The 20,597-nt window shown below is 35.2% G+C and overlaps 4 protein-coding genes and 3 non-coding genes across 8 annotated transcripts; 3 read left to right on the forward strand and 4 right to left on the reverse strand.

The window, feature by feature from the left end:
• The first annotated feature begins 270 nt into the window (after window positions 1–270).
• Window positions 271–2,201, forward strand: LOC18099684 (aldehyde oxidase GLOX). Its single transcript, XM_006383671.3, has one exon. It carries the CDS (start codon window positions 402–404, stop codon window positions 2,073–2,075), a length of 1,674 nt encoding a protein of 557 aa, XP_006383733.3. The 5' UTR covers window positions 271–401; the 3' UTR covers window positions 2,076–2,201.
• A 6,790-nt stretch (window positions 2,202–8,991) lies between these two features.
• On the reverse strand, window positions 8,992–10,010 carry LOC7477652 (histone H3.3). The gene is made up of 4 exons (XM_002307666.3): window positions 9,843–10,010; window positions 9,621–9,697; window positions 9,439–9,529; window positions 8,992–9,352 (listed from the first exon to the last, which is right to left on the reverse strand). Exons 1-4 carry the CDS (start codon window positions 9,912–9,914, stop codon window positions 9,182–9,184), a joined length of 411 nt encoding a protein of 136 aa, XP_002307702.1. The 5' UTR covers window positions 9,915–10,010; the 3' UTR covers window positions 8,992–9,181.
• Window positions 10,011–10,229: 219 nt separating this feature from the next.
• On the forward strand, window positions 10,230–11,668 carry LOC7493948 (uncharacterized). 2 transcript variants are annotated; one of them, XM_002306871.4, is made up of 3 exons: window positions 10,262–10,466; window positions 10,654–10,824; window positions 11,347–11,668. In XM_002306871.4, the coding sequence occupies exons 1-3, from the start codon at window positions 10,371–10,373 to the stop codon at window positions 11,440–11,442; spliced, it is 363 nt and encodes a 120-aa protein (XP_002306907.1). In that variant the 5' UTR covers window positions 10,262–10,370; the 3' UTR covers window positions 11,443–11,668. The 2 variants fall into 2 exon arrangements, with proteins under 2 accessions (XP_006383734.1, XP_002306907.1); XM_006383672.3 differs by lacking the exon at window positions 11,347–11,668 and having other exon boundaries at window positions 10,230–10,466; window positions 10,654–10,993.
• A 2,650-nt stretch (window positions 11,669–14,318) lies between these two features.
• LOC7477653 (protein BASIC PENTACYSTEINE6) lies at window positions 14,319–17,626 on the forward strand. The gene is made up of 4 exons (XM_002306872.4): window positions 14,319–14,454; window positions 15,887–15,936; window positions 16,060–16,232; window positions 16,379–17,626. The coding sequence occupies exons 3-4, from the start codon at window positions 16,164–16,166 to the stop codon at window positions 17,315–17,317; spliced, it is 1,008 nt and encodes a 335-aa protein (XP_002306908.1). The 5' UTR covers window positions 14,319–14,454; window positions 15,887–15,936; window positions 16,060–16,163; the 3' UTR covers window positions 17,318–17,626.
• A 1,322-nt stretch (window positions 17,627–18,948) lies between these two features.
• On the reverse strand, window positions 18,949–19,034 carry LOC112327671 (small nucleolar RNA R38). Its single transcript, XR_002982095.1, has one exon. It is a non-coding gene; the product is annotated as a small nucleolar RNA R38 (small nucleolar RNA).
• An 80-nt stretch (window positions 19,035–19,114) lies between these two features.
• On the reverse strand, window positions 19,115–19,202 carry LOC112327685 (small nucleolar RNA snoR20a). The gene has a single exon (XR_002982109.1). It is a non-coding gene; the product is annotated as a small nucleolar RNA snoR20a (small nucleolar RNA).
• Window positions 19,203–19,264: 62 nt separating this feature from the next.
• LOC112327684 (small nucleolar RNA snoR64a) lies at window positions 19,265–19,342 on the reverse strand. The gene has a single exon (XR_002982108.1). It is a non-coding gene; the product is annotated as a small nucleolar RNA snoR64a (small nucleolar RNA).
• Between the last annotated feature and the right edge of the window lie 1,255 nt (window positions 19,343–20,597).

Here is a 20,597-nt window from a genome sequence, read left to right on the forward strand (position 1 = left end):
TAGAAGAATATATGACTTTATTTATTTTCATTAGATATTTATTTTAAGAAAAAAGATAACAAAAATAGAAGTCCTTATTGTAAGATTAAAAAAAAAATTTGAAGAAAGACAAACTAGTGAATTAAACATCTTGCGTATGAAATTATATTTTCCCTTGGAATTCATAGAGCCTATAAGGAATTAAACATATACTGTCCGTTCATCACCCGTGTTTGACAGCAAACTCATCGCTTTCACTGTCCAGATTGACTGAATCTTATCTCTCGAGGTTCAAAAGCTAGCGTGTTGAAACAACGCAGTTCTACTGGCAGACAACTTATAATTTATAGTATAGAGACACCCACAGCCCCACCAAATCCTCATCATAAAATAATAGGTAAAAAAAACATCAGAATCTATCAATGCATCGTTATACTTGGATACTCTTCTTTCTCTTCTTGCAACTGTTCTTTGCTGTCCAACCATGTCACCGGGTAGTGACCTCCGCAGCTGGTCGTGGCAGGTGGCAACTCTTGCAGAAAAACATTGGCATAGTAGCTATGCATATGCAACTCCTCAATAATGACCGTGTAGTAATCTATGATAGAACTGACTATGGCAAGTCGAATATTTCATTACCACATGGAAAATGTCGAAATGATTCATGGGAGTTGGTTATCAAATATGACTGCACCGCTCATTCTGTTGAGTATGATGTCTTGGCTAATAAATTCAGGCCACTTATGGTCCAAACTAATGTATGGTGTTCTTCAGGTGCTGTAGTCCCTGATGGGAGTCTGATTCAGACCGGTGGTTTCAATGATGGTCAACGTAAGGTCAGGACTTTCTATCCATGCAATGGTGATTGTGATTGGGTGGAAACTGGTGATGGTCTTAAGGCAAGAAGATGGTATGCCACTAATCATATACTGCCAGATGGGAAGCAAATCATTATTGGTGGTAGAAGGCAATTCAATTATGAATTTTATCCCAAAACTTCTTCCCCGGATGTCTACAGTTTGCCATTTCTATTGCAAACTAATGATCGTGGCAGTGAAAACAACTTATATCCATTTGTTTTTCTCAACAGTGATGGGAATTTATTCATTTTCGCCAATAATCGAGCCATATTGTTCGATTACAAGACGGGCAAGGTGGTGAAGACTTATCCAGCAATACCTGGAGGTGATCCAAGAAGCTATCCAAGTACAGGTTCTGCAGTGTTGCTTCCATTGAAGAACTTAGATGCTGCAACTATTGAAGCTGAGGTTTTGGTATGTGGAGGTGCACCAAAAGGGTCTTTTGAAATGGCGACAAAACGTAAATCGGCAGAACGTAAATTTCTCAAAGCTTTGGATACTTGTGGCCGGATCAAGATAAACGAACCAAGTCCTCAATGGGTAATGGAAACTATGCCCTGTGCTAGAGTAATGGGCGATATGACATTGCTTCCGAACGGCGTTGTCTTGATCATTAACGGAGCTGGAGATGGTACTGCCGGGTGGGAAAATGGGCGAAGTCCAGCCTTGAACCCCGTCCTCTATTGGCCCGACGGTGCAGCAGGTTCAAGGTTTGAGCCGCTAAATCCAAGTACCATCCCAAGAATGTACCATTCCGCAGCAATTTTGCTTCGTGATGGCAGGGTTCTTGTTGGTGGAAGCAATCCCCATAGTGGATATGAATTCACTAGGGTCTTATTTCCAACTGAATTGAGTTTAGAAGCATTCTCTCCACCATATTTGGATTCAAAAAATAAGTACTTGAGACCAAAAATTGTCTCATCAACCGCTTCCAAAGGTAAATATATTGGTTACGGACAAAAATTGTGGGTAAGGTTCAAGGTCATAGGAAAATTAAAAGCAGATATGGTGTCGGTGACAATGGTTGCACCAGCGTTCAACACACATTCCTTTTCTATGAATCATAGGCTGCTGGCACTTAGGAACGAGAAGGTGACCTATGTGCGCACATCAATTTATGACATTCAAGTCACGACGCCCAGTTCCGGATACCTTGCACCCTCAGGTTATTACATCTTATACGTGGTTCATCAATATATTCCTAGCATAGGCATTTGGGTCAAATTATATATCTAAACGTGTAGATTCATATGTTGCTTTGGCATAATTGTGCCAATACACAGGTTGGTTTATCATTTTTATTTATTTATTTTGTAGGCATTTACGAAAAGAATCGTAATAGCTTCTTCCCCTGTGATTAATTTGATGCGAGTATTTTTACTATTTTTGCACCTATCCCATTTTCTATCTTGTGATCTACTATTTTTTATTAATTAATGGATTACACATCGAATCGCCATCCTTCGAGGAAAGATTGAAGCGTGAAAGAAAAATATTCTTGATGGTATTGAGATGATAAGGTGATAACAGGCACCGATCATGGAAATTAAGTGGAAAAGGATTTTCTGACACGGGAAGGAATAGAGAGCCATTGAATTATGAGCGGTGGTCTGGGGAAGATTATATTACAAAGTTACGATGGACCGTGAATCTCACATGAGTATTCCACATTTAAATAGAGTTGACAATGGACCTGTGTAGAGTTTATGCACCCGAAGTAAGTTTGTCACCCTTGAATATATCGTATACTCATCACCAATCACGGTGACAAAATCTAAATACATGCATTAAAGGAGGGCATGCACCTTCACTGTGAATTAATTAGGTCATCGTCATCGACAATAAAAGTTGTTTCAACTTGTTCCCACAGAGATAAAATGTATTTCTTTCTATTAATGAGATAATGATCAACTCAAAAGGTTTGATCGATGTGCGCATAATTAAACGACCCCTTATTAGCCTTTTTGAGAGTTAAGAGCATCCATGCATGTTCATACTAGCCAAACCAACTCCTTAGCTATAATAGCTAATGGAATGAAAAAGAGGTGGAGGAGGGGGCTGCAGGTACGTCATACGTGGTTGCGGGAAAAGAAAGTGCTTGCAGCTGGTCAGTGGGGAAAGGAAAGGTGGAGGAGGGGGTTGATAGGTGGCTGGAATTGGGTCATGGTCCTTTCTCGCATTGGAGTGGTTTAAAGCATTTGTATACTTCAATTTCTCTAAAATTCTTTGATAAAGGTGGGGTTTGGTTTCTTTAGATTCCAGATGAATTAATAATTTGGTTTTGCTTTTTTTATTATTATTAAAGTGGGTGTTCAGGCTAGCTTGTGTATACCTCGACTAATCCCACGGGCTCTGAAATTAACGACCATATAAGTCTCTAATGATACTGAGATTTGTGGGACTCGAACTGGTGATTTTTAAGGAACAAATTTAGAATACGACTAGTTCATCTATACCCCTCAATGTTATAAAAAGAAAATCGACTAATTTGTTTTTTCTTGTTTTTTGTTGTTTTTTTTTAATTATTATTCCTAATGAAATATGGTGGTGATACACAGAGGAAATCAAAGTGTAAAGGTAAACTAATTCATGCATCTTTGTTTGATTTTGAAGCTCCTGAGGCTCTGGTTAATCCTTGCATTTTTTCTACCATCTTGAGCCACAAAAAAAGAAAAAAAAAACCAGTTTTATTCTTTTTCTCCAAGCTTTCTTTTTTTTCTTGTAGAGACCAAAACGGGTTCTTGCAAATGGTTGCCTGGTTCGTGGGGTTTCAAGAAACAATGCATTGGCTTTGACCTATGGCAACCTACGAAGAACTTAGGAAAGGACCAAATTGGTAACTACACTAGAACATATAGGTGTTTAACTATCCTTGAAACTGCAGCTGGCATTGAAACTCCTTGATGTGTAGTCATTCATCTTGGTGATGTCTTGAAATTCTTGCAGTCAAAATGTTAGATCCTTGGGACTGTTTTTATTATTATTATTATTATTGAGATGAAGATTCTTGCATTATTAAGCTAAAATTGAAGACAAAAATTATTGAGATTGACTCCATGTTACAATTCCACTGAACTGAACAGCAAATCTAGCTAAACAATAACAATTAGCCACATAATTGGCAGTTCTCTTTACACGGGCAGCTCTATATATAGTTGTTAGCACTTTGCATCAACAGTTGGCAATCTCTGATAACAAGCCCATACTCTGCAAGATTAGCTTATGCAGTAGTTGAATCAGCTACTACAGATTGTACATCCAGCTCAATAATTATATCGTGGTAACTTTGAGCGATTGAATATTCCAGCACTCGCTTGAACGCCATGGCTTCAGCCATCTTAGAATTACAAAACCTGTGTCCATTGCCATTTCCTCCCCAAAAATCTCAGCATCCAGAATTACACTTTACATGGCTAACATGTGGCTTCTCTCATCTTTGTTACCTCTGTTGTCGTGGACTGTTATTGGAGAAGGACATTTGAGCTGATTTCCAAGAATTCAAAAACTCAATAGCCCTCTTGACTACTTGATGAGCAGGCATTAACACATTATTCCAAACCCTCTCATTCCTCTGATTCCATATAGCCCAAAGAGTAGCTGCTACTTTTGAAATCAAGTCGTCATCCAGCAGATAGAACATAAGGTTGAAGAACCAGTCTTGGATCTCAAAGTCTGATGTTATGAAGATCCTTGGGATTGTTAAAGTTATCTAATTGTGCTTAAATTAACTTCGGTTCTTACTCATTCACGCTTTCTGCCATTACTCAAGCTATAAAATTAAGTTCAATTCAATGGGTTGCCAGAGTCATTGCATTTTCAAAGCTATGATTAAATCTAATGGACAAGGAAAGTAGTGAATAATTCACAACATTACAATAGTTTTAAACATGTCGGTTCATGAATTATGGAAAATCATGCCTAACATCAAAAGCTCGCTTTACATTCTTCCTTACATACTCTTGAGTTGCAACAAAAAAACTTTTAAATATTAGAAATATACCATTAGCAAGATAATATCTCATTGTATAGTTATGACAATTTAATAAATAGTTAACACATGTATCATGCTTTGCTGCTAGTTCAGAAAAGATGTAGGTAAACCCCCTTTTACTAGTTTTTTTTTTTAAAATGAGATCGTTTTAGAATATTGATTTTATTTAAAACCTTGGTAATCCAGAAAAACATTACATATGATCCAAAGATCATTCGAGGCCACGAAATCTACAATAATTGTTGGTTTGTGAACATGAACTAAATACATATCATGTCATGCATGCATTTAGACATTTTTATCATTTTCAATGCTTGCAATCAATGCTTCTCAACATTCTATGAAAACCACATTGATCACAAACGTTCAATATTCTAAGTAGTACTCATCCTTAAATACTATAACAATTGCCTTCACAAAATGTTTAAGATTTTTTATTGAGGTGCTTTAGATAATTTGCAAATATTCATCTATAAAATTAGTTGATAAAAATTAAATAAAAAGTAGAGAGCATTGGTACAGGTATTCTAGATTACACCATCCTCCTACCTATACCCTGGTCTCTTTCTATAACCGCCTCCTTCGAATGAGCTAGTTTTTCTAGACGGATCGGCTACTAGTTTCTATTCTCGACCATCCCTCTGTACGTCTCTTTGTTTTCGAAATCGGGAAATCAAGCCATCATAGAAGGAACCTACGCGCGGAAGGGAGCTATACAAGAAATGAAGTCGCCGCCGCGTGAATCCTTTAGCTTTTCAAGTTACAGCCCCATGCATTAAATTTCTGTTTGCAGTGATAAGGAAGGAGATGAATTGTCTTTATTAACAACGTTGATGTTGTTTCAAGATGCAACTTTCACAGCGTTGGCTTTGTTTGCACTGGCAGAAGAAGAATAGACAGACTTAACTGATCATACAGATGAGATTTGTTAAGGAATCGTGGAAAGGAAGAGACAAACCAGCCATTTTCTAATTTATTAGCCTTTAGTCATGGTTATAAGGCTTACATCAAAGTTAAAAGGGTCAACAAGAAATGAACAAATTTCTTTTTAAAAAATAATCAAAACATTATTGTTTTAATTTTTTTAAAAAAAAATCTTTGTGTTTTAATTAGGTTTTATCTTATATCTATCCGGGTTTTTTATTAAATCAAATTATATTTTATTTATTTTTATTTTCAATATAGATTAGTCTAAATTCCAGATAGAAAAGATCTTAGATCAATCAGATTCTACAACTTGGTCTTGGATCCCTTTACGTAATATTCTATACAAGAAATTAAAGAATAAAAAATTCTTTTCCGATTTATACTTAACACGCTTGAAGAAAATATGATGTTTTACCGTTACATGTTGGATTTTTTTATTTAGATGGTCTTTTCTTGGTTGAATTTAACTCGTTTCTCTTTTCTTCTCTTTCCACCTCCAAGAGCTGCAATGCAAACTTAGACTGGGATTGGTTATATTGGAAGGCTATAAATATGCCATTCAAGTGAGACTCTAAGGATAAACATTAATAATAAAAACAAATAAATGGCGTGTAGTCGATTTAACTGGTAAAATAAATCGATGTATTTTTTAATAGCTTAATTAACAACTTCGTATTGTAGCTCAAGTGATAAATGTACGGTCAACGTCAAGGGAACCAGTTCTATTCATGCTATCAGCAATATTTTCTTTAGGAAGACAGATGTCTTCCTTTGCTTACACAGCCCCTCTCAGGCTCTCACTCTTTTTTGGGACGAACTCCTCTGATTTCCCCCGAGAAATGACTGGCTAAGCTAACATAAGAATTCGGGGGCACAAGTCAGTTTGTTTTTTTTTTTTTTTTTCTTAAAAAGAAAAATTAATGGTCTAGGCTGTCAGGTCTGCTTTAAGCCCACATGCCTTGGGTTTTATTGTAATGGGCCCTTTAGGTTTATTGGACTTTTTTTAATTTAATTATTTAATGTTAAGTTTTTATTTAATTTTAACTTTTAGTATTTTTATTTTTATTTTTATTTTTGTCTCTTTTTATCATTTTTTTTTATTAATTTTATCCTTGAAATTTTTATTTAATTATATATTTCAGTATTGAGTTGATGGTAAATCGATTTTTATATTTTTTATCATATAAAAAAATAAAACAATTAATTGAACCAGTAAAATTCATAACTCAGATCACAAATTAATTAGGATAAACCCAACCTGTTTCTTTTTTTTTCTTTGGACGTGCTCAAAACTCAAGGACATGTCACGATTATTAATTTAAAACTCAAGCTAAACAAAAATTATGGCCGAAGTTTTCAAATTTGAGTAATACTAAATTTAATGACAATATCAAAAATATTTATATATTTGAAATACATTCTAGATAACGCGGGAAATAAATTAATTACCAAGAAAACTAGAACTCCTCTTGGTTTACTGTTCATCATTTTACTATTCACCTAGACATAAATCACTGTGAATTGGAGTAGTGTAATGATGGAATTGTCCTAACCAAAAAAACTTGTTAAGTATGCAGTTGAGGGTTTCTTCGTCTTTTCATTTTCTTTGAAACATTTCAAATACGTGCTGAAGCAGTTGGAGCAGTGTAATGGCTGAAACGTGTTGGGCACGCACAAGCGGGTGGGTGCCGCCCGCGCTATTTAGATGGCGTGTGCGGCCCCAGAACAAAATCGAGAGCCGCTTTAAGGGGCATCTTTCAATGTGCCTTGCCACCCAAGCATAGTAGCAAGGCGCGTGTGCTGAGAAGGCCCACAAAAAAGGTCTAGAAGGGGAGGTTTTCCCTCCCTCTTTGCCCTCTCTCCTCCTAAAAAATCTTGGTGCCCATTACAGGAAAAAAAACATGGGTCAAGCATGATTCAATAGCCAAAAAAAGTGGGTCAGGTATTGGGTTTAACATGCCCGCCAGACCCAAGTCTATCGAGTCTAGCACAGCCACCAAAATCCAAGATTTTTAGATCTTGTATTGTCGTCAGACACATGTCGCTTGAAACATTTTATATACTTCTATTTTTTTACATTTAAAAAAATATTAATACCAACCCAGTGCTTTTGCAAAGCACGGGTAATTATACTAGTTTTTAATCTAAAGAAGACTACAAAGGGACTGAATGGGGTTATTATTTGTCCAAAAGAGAGTTCAAAGGCGGCTACGCTGGAGGGTGAAGATAAGCATGCGTAGGTTGGCCGCTAGTGTTGCACGGGATATCATTTGGACCTCATTCTAAAAGTTTACGGGTGCGTCTGATTATAAAGGGTTTGCAGTGCAGTACAGACGATGTATTACTTTTGGCTGTGGTTTAATTTTTTTATTTAAAATTATTTTTTTATATTTTAAAAAACGAGTGTGGAAAGTTAAAACACCGCCTTCATCATCGAAATCATCCCCCTGTTTGGCTACTGGGCAAATAGATCGTCCTTCGAAAATCCAAATATAAAGAAAAGAAAGTTGGATCATAGTGGCCTAAACCACTAAAACGCCATCTAATGGACCTCCTAGGCCTTATACATCAAACATCTTAGATAAAAGTTCTCAATAGTTCACTAGGCCGTAGATTTAATTGACCTGGTTGAGCCTGCTGACGTTTATGGTCCTTCGGTCATAATATTCGCCTCCTAGGACTAAATTCAATAGGAAATTGCAAGATATGGTTAGGCTAGCTTGAACTGTATTCTTAGGTTACGTAAAGCAAAGCACTTCCATAAGTTGGAAAAGGTCACTTCTTTAAATCTATCTTTTGCGTTTTACCAGAAGCTTGCACTGGTTTAAGCTTTTTATTCTACAGGCTCGGCAATTGCCTGGATTGGGACACGATCCGCCTCTTAGAAAAAGGCCGCATCCCATTTCAGACTCCAGGAATAATAATCCTAATCGATACCTGGTGTTGAATATAATTTCCCAGCCCAATCTAATTCTGACACGCATTATCGTCTGATAAACGATCCTATCATGGAAGATGACATGATTCGTCACACCACGCTCCACAAGCAAATTGAATGATTTGGAAAAGGGGATTTTGCCTACTACCGACTCTTGGAATTTAGATGCTTTACAGGTTAAGGATGACGGAACATTAAGTCCTGTTCGGCATTGAGAGGCTGAGTAACCTCTAGCCATTCCTCATTCTTATCATCAAGAATTTTAATAGAATCAATGACACAGTAGCGCGGCCAACTATAATGAACAGCACCCCACAAAAATATATAATCAGAATTGAGAGCGAAACCACATAAAAATCCATCAACTATACCTCAATTAGGTTCACAGTAGTTCGACATCAAAAGCAAACAGTGAATTGAAACTATAAAACCTAAACTAATTGTATCAAATCCAATGAACTAAAATTAGTATACTAAGAACAGGGCTTAAGCACGTTCACCACGGATACGCCTAGCAAGCTGGATGTCCTTAGGCATGATGGTGACTCTCTTGGCATGAATAGCACACAAGTTGGTGTCCTCAAACAGACCCACGAGATAAGCCTCAGCAGCCTCCTGGAGTGCAAGGACAGCATGGCTCTGGAACCTCAAATCAGTCTGCCAAAAACAACAGACCCATAGGTATCAAACGCCAGATACAGAAATTCATACAATAAAAACAATCATAGAAGAAATTATTATACCTTGAAGTCTTGAGCAATTTCACGAACAAGTCGCTGGAAAGGTAACTTGCGGATCAAAAGCTCAGTGCTCTTTTGGTACTTCCGGATTTCACTATTGATTCAAAGAAAAAAAAAATTGCAATTAGGGTTTGAAAAAACACGATCAATTAAAAATAAATAACTGGAATTAGGGAAATCGTTACCGGAGAGCAACAGTTCCAGGGCGATAACGGTGAGGCTTCTTGACCCCACCGGTAGTAGGAGCAGATTTTCTTGCAGCCTACATCACACCAAATAATTACCATTAATTGAATAAAATAGTGTGACAAGAATTAGAATTAAATCTTGAAACCCTAAGTTTATACAGAAAATTAGTACATAAATTAATTAAGAACACGATAAGCCGAAACCCTAGAGATACGCACCTTGGTGGCGAGCTGCTTCCTTGGCGCCTTACCACCGGTTGATTTACGGGCAGTTTGCTTGGTACGAGCCATCTCCTTTCTTAAAATTAACCAAGAGATATTTTGATTTTTTTAACTTATGAAACAAAGACGTAGAGAGGACAGGCCTTATATAGTGGCAAAATGGGGATTATGTCGGTTTCTTGGAACTAACGTGAGATAAGAAGATTAAAAATCTAACAACGGCTGAGATTGCTTGATCTTTAAGCGTCAGGATCGCCAACGTCCAAGCACTAATTTTGATTGGATAGATTTTACAAACGAGGGTTCCCAGCGTGGACGAGTTGTGTTTCTTTTGTGAGGTAAAACCCTCCGAGTCGTAACTGCATCAACTCACTCGAGTCATCATCATAACGACGTGCTATATGGAAGAAATTCAAACGACTTGTTGCTTACCCTTTCTTCAAACGACATCGTTGCTTGCTTAGCCCGGCACCCTTTGCTAAATATGGCAGCCTCTCTGCTGTGTTGAATTCTTGCAGTTTGGCAATGGATGGCACCAAAAGAACAGGCTACGTGTGGGCAATATCTGCTGGATTAAATGCTGCTTTTGCTGCCATTGCTGCAAAATTCTTTTCATATCAGGTAATAAATCTTATAATTACTCTAATCTCTGATTAATCCCAGATGGATTTTAGATTTTATTCTCTCCCCTAAATCATAATCTGTCTATAACCCAATTCAGCAAAGAGTAGATAGTCTCTAAAAAATTTTCAATTGTTGTTCTTGTCTATAAATTGATTGGTGATTTTTTTTTTCCTGATCTTCACAGGTGATTAAATATGGTTTGGTTGTGTTATTTAATGTGACAATGTGGGGATGTTACGTTAACAGCCTTAAAGCTCTTTCATCCCTGCAAGCCACGGTGACAAACTTTGCTGCGAATTTCCTGTCTTCTGGTCTTGCTGGTTTCTTTTTGTTCAAGGAGACGCTATCAGTTCAGGTAAATCACTGGATGCTGTTCGTGCCAACGTTGGAAATTTTATTTTTTGTCTACTTTGCATCCATAAGTTCTGCTGTTGACATGACTCATTGTGAGTTAACCATGTTAGAAATATTGTCAACTGAAGAACAATGTAAGCATTCTCAAATATAGGAAGCAGTTTTTTCAAGTCCTGACCGTGTATTCTGTTGGATGCTATAAGCTATGCGTGGTTGTAGTTTATTCTGGTTGGCATCACTGCTTAAAATTGATGAACCCTTTAAAAAGACACCAGCTAACATATTGAAGGAAAATGATTTAGGCTTGAGTTCTCCACGGTTGTGACTGCAAGCTGATCCACACTAAAATTTGCTCATGTTTTCCTTCTACCTTTAGTGACTGATTCACCCCTGAGAATGATGTCAATATGATCGCAGAGATGTATGGTGGAACTTGAGATGTTTGTGGACAAAACAAAGCACCCTAGATTGGTTATTTTACTCGTTAACTTATCTGTCTCTGATAATCAAACCCGTCATGCAGTGGTTCGCAGGTGCCTTGCTCATTGTAATTGGTGTGGTCATACTCAGCAAGTCAAGTATAGAACGCAAGGAAAGCATTGATCAGAAGCTTGACTAGGGGTTATGCATGTCTGGATTCTTTTGATTCACTTTGGCTAAATGTTTCGATCGGTATTTAGATGGTTTTGTAGAATGGTTTTGTTCTCATTTATGAAAATTATCAGTGTAATCTCTGCGAATTTGAAGGACATTGTGGTTGTTGTGTGTAAATCAAATGGAGTCTGCTAGATCACGGACTGCATAAACTATAACAAGATTCAATGGCACATTCTTTTTCTTTTTTTTTGGATTAACGCGAGTGTCCGGACTTGTATGCACACAGCTCGATTAATCTTATGGGTTCTGAAATTAACGACCATGTAAGTCTCCAGTGGCTATTATATTAGCAATCAAGGGCTCGAACTTGAGATCACGGGGAGAACAAATTTCTTAATCCTAAACTCTTACCACTAGACTACTTACTAGATGGTTATGACACAATCTTTCATAAGCTGAGTTCTCTACCACACATACATTTATCATGGAAGTAGTTTTCAGTTAATTAGCACTTTGTTTTGCATGTTTTACTCTTAGTTTTCATGGAAGGTGTTTGAAAATGTCATTGTTGTTTTTCAAACTAGTTTTCAGTTAATTAGCATTTTGTTTTGCACGTTTTACTCGTTTTCATGAAAGGTGTTTGAAAATGTTATTGTTGTTTTTTAAAGTATTTTTTATTTTTAAATTGATTAAAATAATATTTTTAAAATAATTATTTTTAATATCGACATATTAAAACAATTTTAAAAAAAATTAATAAAAAACATTATTTTTTTTTAAATATGATTTTAATCGAGTTTCCAAACATTACTTTAACAGTGTTTAATGTTGTTGATAAAAAAGGGTGTTATACCAATTGCTTTGACAGATATTATAATAATATTTTATTAATTTTTAGAAGTATATTTGAATAATATTTTTATTTTTAAAAATTTATTTTTAACGTTATTCTACTAAAACTATTCAAATAATAATAATGATTTTAAATAAAAAATAAAATTTAAAAAAACTCCGAATAAAACATCTCGTAAGGCCCAAGCAGAGTCGAATGGACAGTTACTACTTGCTTGCATTATTCCCCTTAGCTTTTTTCACTTTATATTAACTTCTGGTTACAAATTAAGTAGCTGATTTCTTAGCAATTTCAGTGAAGGGTAGGGGGGTAATTATAGCTGGTTTGTTGCCCCACGGCCACCTCTCTTTTCCCTGCTTCAGGCAGGTGCTGTATACGTTTCTTGAGTTTAACGACAATAACTTGAGCAGCAAAGTTAGGATTTGTTAAGAGGCGTGGCTGTTTTATTTAATGTAATCATGAAGGGTGAACCAAAGAAACTTCATTCCCGTGTATAATAAAAAAAACTATCCAGCATACGTCCCTTGTAGACAGCCACCGAGTGAGAGAGAGAAATTACTAGCAACAGTTTTGAAATATATTAAAAATTTATATAATTATTAATTTTAGTATTTATAAAATTAATTAAAATATATATAAACTAACCCGAAATCACAAATCAGTGGGCAGGCCCGTCAACTTCCAGCTCATTACCATGCTCGGAAGATACTTGTTTATCAATAGTAAAGGAATTAAATTCTAACCATAATTTTCTAAGGGAAAAAAAATATCTAGCATAAAAAAATTAGAAATTTATCCTTAAGTGGCACTTCGGTTCTAACTAGTGATACTCAAGCTGTTATAAAACACGACTCTGTAATTTTATTAATATTAAACTCAACCTGAGTTAAGAATTTTTTTAAAAATTAATGTATAATTGATTCAATTCACTTCATCAACTTGGTGAAAACTAAATTTGAATTTTTTTAAAAGAAAAATTCAAGATAATGTTATTTTTTAAATAAATAAATAAATAAAATAATATTATTTTAATAAATAAGTTAATTTATAACCATGGCCTCGAGCTTTGGATCTAGAGGGTGTTTGGCAGTGTGGTAGTGGTTGCTTTTCAAATAGCTTTTTGTGCCGAAATACATGTCAATGATGTTTTTTCATTTTTTAAAAATTATTTTTGACATCAGCACATCAAAACGATCCAAAAAGTACAAACCGCACTCAATTTTAGCAAAAAAAAAAAATTAAAAATTTGGTGAAAAACAGGTTGAACCGCAAAGCCAAACAGTATCCTAGTATGTCTTGGATTAAGTTTAACAACTTCGATTCTTCACACCATGTGCATACAATCATGATCAATTCGATTCTCTACCATCAGCTTTTATATGTATATAACATTTATGCTTAGGTTGCATTGAAGATCTATTTATCCAGGTGCTTGTAAATAAATTTGAAAATAAATTTTCATCATTCAGTTGTATATGAAACTGGGGAAAAAATAAAATAAAAAAAACCGCAAACAAATTTCGAGCCCATTTGTTTTTGCCTTTTAAAAATGATTTTGAAAAAATTTAAATATATTTTTATTTGCTTCAAATTATTTTTTATTTGTTTTTGTTTTGATGTGTTGATTTTAAAATTAAATTTTAAAAAATAAAATAATATCATTTCAATACATTTCTAAACAAAAAAATATTTTTAACAATACAAAACGAGCTCTTCAAATGTCTCAAAACAGGGCATTGGGCCTCATCAAACATGAATCAGCGATCGTTCCACTTTGATAATAAAAAGTTATTTGAAAGTATGGTAACGGTTGCTTTTTTAAAAAAAATTTGTTCAGAAATATATTAAAATAATTTAAAAAATAATTTTTGACATCAACACATTAAAATAATTTAAAAAATAAAATAAAATATTTTTAAATTTTTTTAAAAACATTTTGCAACACAGGAAATCTGTAATTTTTTTTCCAAGAAAAATACCACTAGAATGTATAGAATAGAAAAAAGTACAAAAAAAATAAAAAAAATAAACGTATTAAGACAAGACAGACAGGTAAAAACTACGCACTCATTAAAAAAAATAGCAAAAAAATCTTCTCTTCTCCTACTGTTCCTTCCACGGATTTGACTTCTTCTTGCCCACTTAGGGTTTTCAGTCTCTCTTCCTGTATTGACTCTTCAAGTAAGCATAGATTCCCTTACATGTTTAGTTCCTCTCTCTGTTGTTTGCTTTCTTTACTATCCGATCAGTCTTTGTCGCTTTTGCCTGCCTTTTTTTTGTCACTGACATTTGTGGTTCTCGGTGCTTCAAGTGGATTATTGTTGCGTTTTTGTTGCTATTGCAGCTTGTTTCTGTGTTCATTTTGTTTGATTTTGGGTTTTGATCGAGTTTAAGTGTAAAGCTGTGCGTTTTTAAAAGGGCTTGGTGGGTTTTAATTTCTTGGATTTTTTTTGTGTTTAGTGTAGGAGTGATGGTTAGTGGAGATGGATTTAGTGGCATTTGATTTTAGATTTTTTGCTAAGGATTGATTCAATGTTTTGACCTGTTAGCTGCATATTAGCATTATGTAATTAGAATTATGTTTAGTGTTTGACCAGAGGCAAGATTGAATCTTTGGTTAGTTTCTGGAGATAATCAGGAGTCCAATTGCTAATTTGTGTTTGGAAACCCGGTCTTTAGTAATGAGCTTTAGTTTCAATGTTCTCTGTGAGTAGGTGCTTGTGATGATTTAGAATCATCTGGTAGGGTATTGGACATTTCTTCTGAATGCTTGTCACTTGGTCCTGTCTGTTTTCCATGATAAGCATTTGAATATGAGATAGCACCACATCCCCAGTCCTTGCTATTCAGAAGTAGGAAGAAACTATATTTTGGAATGCAAAGACCAGTGCCTGTGCTGGGTGGGGTTTGGATTTTAGCTTTGCCAATCATGGTCTGAATTGGGAATTATAACTTTTTGTTTGCTGTCTTTAGCTTGTGAATCCTTGCTTGTAGACATTTTATCACTTACTGGAGCACATTATGAAAGAACTTGGACCTATTAAGCATTATGCAACAATTCACATTGTGCATATAAAACATGGTGGCAAGCTTTTTTCCTTCAACAATTTTCAACAATACATGCACTGCACAAGAACTTGTTTGCTTCTTTCTGTTTTAATTCTCAGTATTGTTGTATATGTGTGCAATTATGCTTATAAGTATGCTTAAGTTGTTCTTGAATGTCACTGTTATGAACCACTATTTTACCCCTACTTGCATCCATGCTGTTGATAAGAACCACTTAAAAAAACGCTCTGGCCTCTCTCATTCCCTAACACGCCAACAACAGCATTTAATCAAACAAGTTTAAAATTAATATGTGTGTGTGTGTGTGTCATTGTGTAAGGCTGTAACCGTGAATGTATGACTTTCCAATTCTGCATTTGTAGCTGTTTTATAAGCACGCATATGTATCTGAATAAACTCTGCTGGTCTTGCCTATTCTTTTTATCTTTGGTATGCAATCAAGATTGAAGAATGCTGTTCTTATACTATTGTTAGAATTGTACCTTTATTGAAAGGTTGAATTTCTGTTCTGTTGATCTGGATCTATAATTTGTTTCTTATGCAGGAAACTTTTGTAAGGGAACGAGTTTTTACTTGTGATTTGAATTTCAGATGGTAATTGTGGCACTTTCCTTCTTATTCTCGATATTAGCATAAGAACTGTCTTGCCCCATTCTTTTTTCATGCAATATGCCCTATAAACAGTCTCTGAATTATTTTTCCTCCTTTGAGATACAGGATTTGTAGCCTGGATAAGTGTTCAATGCTCAATTGACTGAGCACTGCATGTACACTTGGGTTTTTATTTGTTATCTGCAATTATTGCCACCTGTGGAGCTGACATGGATGATGGTGTTCATCGTGAAAATGGCAGGCACAAAGCAGATCAATATAAAACAGCTCAGGGCCAGGTATCTTAAAGCACCTTTCTGCTGACAATGACAATTAAAAACTATATGATAACATTGGTTGAATTCAATCGTAGAGTATGTAGTTTCTGATATTTCCATACAATTGCCAGTTCTTACTATTGTTATTCTTTCTGCTGTCATTGCAGTGGCTGATGCAACCACAGCCATCCATGAAACAGATCATGGCCATCATGGCTGAAAGAGATGCTGCCATTCATGAGAGAAATATGGCCCTTTCAGAAAAGAAGGCGGCTGTTGCAGAGAGAGACATGGCATTCCTGCAGCGAGACTCAGCGATTGCTGAGCGAAATAATGCCCTACTGGAGCGAGACAATGCTATTGCAACTCTGCAATATCGAGAGAACTCCTTTGCAAGTGCTAACACATCCTCTAGTCCACCAGGATACCATAACTCGCGTGGGGTGAAGCACATGCATCACCAGCAGCAGCATATTCATCTGCCACACATGAATGAAGGTGCATATGGTACTAGGGAAATGCAGACAAGTGATGCTGTGCCAATATCACCGGTTGCTTCTGAGGCTGCAAAGCCACGTCGGGGTAAACGACCAAAGGATACTCAGTCAACCCCATCTAATAAAAAGACCTCAAAATCACCAATGAAGGTTAAGAGGGAGAGCGAGGACTTGAACAACATGTTTGGAAAGTCAAATGAGTGGAAGAATGGGGAGGATATGAATGGTGGAGGTGATGGTCTAAACAAACAGCTGGCAGCATCTAAGTCTGATTGGAAGGGTCAAGACCTGGGGTTGAACCAGGTTGCTTTTGATGAAACAACCATGCCAGCACCAGTGTGCTCCTGCACTGGATTCTTTAGGCAGTGCTATAAATGGGGAAATGGTGGATGGCAGTCTTCATGCTGCACAACTGCCTTGTCAATGTATCCTCTACCTGCAGTGCCCAACAAGCGGCATGCTCGTGTTGGTGGGCGAAAAATGAGTGGGAGTGCTTTTAGCAAACTGCTTAGCCGACTTGCAGCTGAAGGCCAGGATCTGTCAAATCCAGTTGATCTCAAGGATCATTGGGCCAAGCATGGAACTAATCGCTACATAACAATTAAATAGATGAAGAAATCTGCGAATCAATGGATAAACATGGAAACGTCATGTAGTGTTCCTTAGCTGTATGTATCCTCAATTTTTTTTTTATCTGCTGTGGGAAAATAATGATTAGATAACAGCCATAAAGTAGGTTATCATGCAAGTGAGACACACCGCATTTCTCTTTCCTACAGAGTCTTGTCGTGAAGTGGGGATGTATTTATGGCAGTTATCCTCGTAACTCTAGTTAAATGTCAAGGGTGTTTTGCAAAGTGGTGTTGTACTCTTATGAATACAAGTATTAAGTTATAATAGAATCTGTTATTTTAGGCATTCCAAATTTTTTGATATGGTATACGGTTGATTAACTGATCTTCTGAGATGTTTTTTTCATGATTCAATAGAACAGTGAGTTCTAGTAGTCATGGAATTCATTTTCTGCTCGGTTATCAGCTGGTGTAGTGTTATCTGCTACTACTGTTTTTGTCTGGGACATGTCACATCTATCTTTTTTTTCTTTTCTTTTTTGATAATGACGGTTGTTCCTTATGTATATCTTAATTAATTTTAAAATTAATAATCAAATAAATCTATCTTTAATAATCCTGAAATTTATTACACCCAAACTAGTGATTAAGTTACACTCTTGCATGTCACATTTTATTCCTGCGCGATGAGGTTGTTGCTTTACAGTAAGCAACTGGGATTCTTTGCAAGGAAAAGGCGTCGATTGTCAAATTATTTGTGGAGGTTTAGCATGGAGGATAGAAGGTTTATCATCATGGACAATTTAGACTACAGGCATCCATCCAAAAGGTCGAGACTTGAAACTCAAGATGCCTCGACTTCGGCAGACATCGTTATTGCAAACTTTTCAAAGGAAATTTTCAGATGTTGTTGCCATGTTCCATGAGCCAAATTAAGGGTTGGGATTTTTAAGCCTTAGGCTACATTTGTTTTTCATTGGTTTTTATGTTTATAATGAAACAAATACAATAAGATGTTGGGTAATAAACCAAACTATATTTTGTACTACAAAATTTATTAAAAATTTGAGTTTGAAACACAATTTTTACATGTTTTTTAACTGAATTTCATATCCTGTTTGTTTTTGTGTTTCGAAACACTTTTGAAAAAATTTAAATTTTTTTTATTTTTTTATTTACTTCAAATTGATATATTTTTAATATTTTCGTATCATTTTGATATACTAATATTAAAATTAATTTTTTAAAAAAAAATTATTTTAATACATTTTAAAATAAAAAAATATTTTAAAAAACAACAACAACCACAATTTATAAAACTATATTTTTTTAAAACTTAATTTTTTAAACTACAACAATAAAAAATACCTCAATCACAAAATCACAAATAGACTCTAAAAGATTTGGGCCCTCTTGATTTCAAACAGATTCCCCGCATAATACAAATTAAATTCATTAACCGTGTTCTTTGCAAGGCCAGCATTGGAAGGCAGGATTTATGGAAAAAGAAAGAAACACGATAACTAGCTCTTATTATTCTGCTAATTAATGTAAAACTAAAGCAATCATAAAATTAATCTTGCCCCGGCTAAGACTTGATTATTGTTAATCAAGTACAACTGGATCAAAACAACTTTATATGTATAAAGGCTTGAAATTAACTCTACAGTTTGTGTCAGAGTCAACGATAATCAGCACAGATGCATCAGCCAGGGATAACTGTAATTTTTTTATGTTTCTCATCATACACGAGACCTGTAGTGTCCAGAGTCCAATTTTTAGTTTTCAAACAAAATCGTGAAAATAGAGGGGGGAAAACTGTGAAAATATCCAAGCCTCAGACCGTCCTAGTTCATGAATTTCAACAATTATGCAAATTCATTGACTTGCTTTCAGTGAAACTCAAGTTTGTCATCATAGGCTGACAGCACAGTGAACCCACAAAAAATAAAAAATGAGATTTGCAGATAAAAGCAGAAAGAGAGCTTCAGATCTTCCTACTCGTGAATCTAAATCGTAAAAAAAACAAATAAGAGACTGAGCATTCAACAATTCAAATTGATTCGCTGTTTGCCTCTTCAGATTGGAGAAACGAAGAGATCTGTTGGAAACAAAACGTATAGGAAAATAGGAGGATGACGGCGTTTTTGTGCTAGGCTTTTAGGGTGTCATCGGTGTCCTTTTATAGAGGGTTTTGACGAGGGTTTTCCTCGACAAGGAATCAGGGGCATTATTTAAATAGAGCTGTAAATTTTATGTCGTTGCTTCTGATTGGATCCGAAGTTTTGTTCGGTAACTGGAAGCCCGTGGCTTTAATTTCATGGCCTTCTTTGGTGCCTGGATTGGGTCAAGCAAATGGGCTATTTATATGGTTACACACTTACACTGACGCTGTGTTTGGTTTGGGTGATGGAAATTTTTATTCGGTGGAATAGACACAAGGAGAAAGTGAAAATCATATTGGTTTTTAAAAAAAATATAAGAATTCTTTCTTATTAAAAATATATTTTTTTATTTTTTTCCTCCTATTTTACTTTTTTTTGTCTATTTTTTCTATATTGTAATTATCTAATTATTATAGAGGGGAGAGGAAAAATAACAACTAGACATGAAGCATTTCCTTCTAATATACTTTAAACTTGTCTTGTTTTTTTCTAGTTCTATAGGTTTAAAAGTAACTCGGATGATCTGTAAAAATATAATTTGACTGATTTTTTTTTAAGATGATATCTTTTTTTAGTATTAAGACAACAACATGTTTAATTGATTTGGATCAAATTTATGATTCGAGTTACAGACCTATAGTAACCTTATACAAAGCATATCAAAACAAATTATGAATTTTGTTCTCGGTCATCCGAATGTTAAAGGATAAAATTAAAAAAAATAATTAAAAAATAACCTAAAAAGACAATCCGGGTTAACTTGTCAAACTCACAATCCGGATCATAAGAACGAGATAACCCTGCAGAAAGCAAGTTGAGACAAATTACGAATTTTATTTCGTAGTCAACTTAATATTGAAGGACGATTATAAAAAAAATAGATCAATTAAAAAAAACATAAAAAACATCCCGGATCAATCCGCCAAACCTATGACTCGGGTCATGAGATCGAGATAACCTATTTGAAAGAAAATTTAAAATTGACTTAATTTAACCCGGGTTAACATGCAAAATCCATGAATCTTATCATAAGACTCATGTGATTTTATTGAGAATTAATCAAAATAAATTATGAAACTCGATTCTTAATCGACCTTGTCGGATTCAATACTAAACGATGAAATTTATAGAAATTTTAATAAAACAATGACA

This window comes from Populus trichocarpa, chromosome 5, assembly GCF_000002775.5.
Source record: "Populus trichocarpa isolate Nisqually-1 chromosome 5, P.trichocarpa_v4.1, whole genome shotgun sequence".
NCBI classification, from domain to species: Eukaryota; Viridiplantae; Streptophyta; class Magnoliopsida; order Malpighiales; family Salicaceae; genus Populus; species Populus trichocarpa.

What these genes read in the sequence shown, in the direction of transcription:
- LOC18099684 (XM_006383671.3), top strand. Translation starts at nt 402, where the DNA reads ATGCATCGTTATACTTGGATACTCTTCTTTCTCTTCTTGCAACTGTTC.
- LOC7477652 (XM_002307666.3), bottom strand. Translation starts at nt 9,914, where the DNA reads ATGGCTCGTACCAAGCAAACTGCCCGTAAATCAACCGGTGGTAAGGCG. An exon ending in GGAAGCAGCTCGCCACCAAG is followed by an intron (nt 9,698 to 9,842) that starts GTGCGTATCTCT and finishes GGTGTGATGTAG; the next exon opens with GCTGCAAGAAAATCTGCTCC. An exon ending in AAATTGCTCAAGACTTCAAG is followed by an intron (nt 9,353 to 9,438) that starts GTATAATAATTT and finishes TGTTTTTGGCAG; the next exon opens with ACTGATTTGAGGTTCCAGAG.
- LOC7493948 (XM_006383672.3), top strand. Translation starts at nt 10,371, where the DNA reads ATGGATGGCACCAAAAGAACAGGCTACGTGTGGGCAATATCTGCTGGA. An exon ending in CAAAATTCTTTTCATATCAG is followed by an intron (nt 10,467 to 10,653) that starts GTAATAAATCTT and finishes TGATCTTCACAG; the next exon opens with GTGATTAAATATGGTTTGGT.
- LOC7477653 (XM_002306872.4), top strand. Translation starts at nt 16,164, where the DNA reads ATGGATGATGGTGTTCATCGTGAAAATGGCAGGCACAAAGCAGATCAA. An exon ending in ATAAAACAGCTCAGGGCCAG is followed by an intron (nt 16,233 to 16,378) that starts GTATCTTAAAGC and finishes CTGTCATTGCAG; the next exon opens with TGGCTGATGCAACCACAGCC.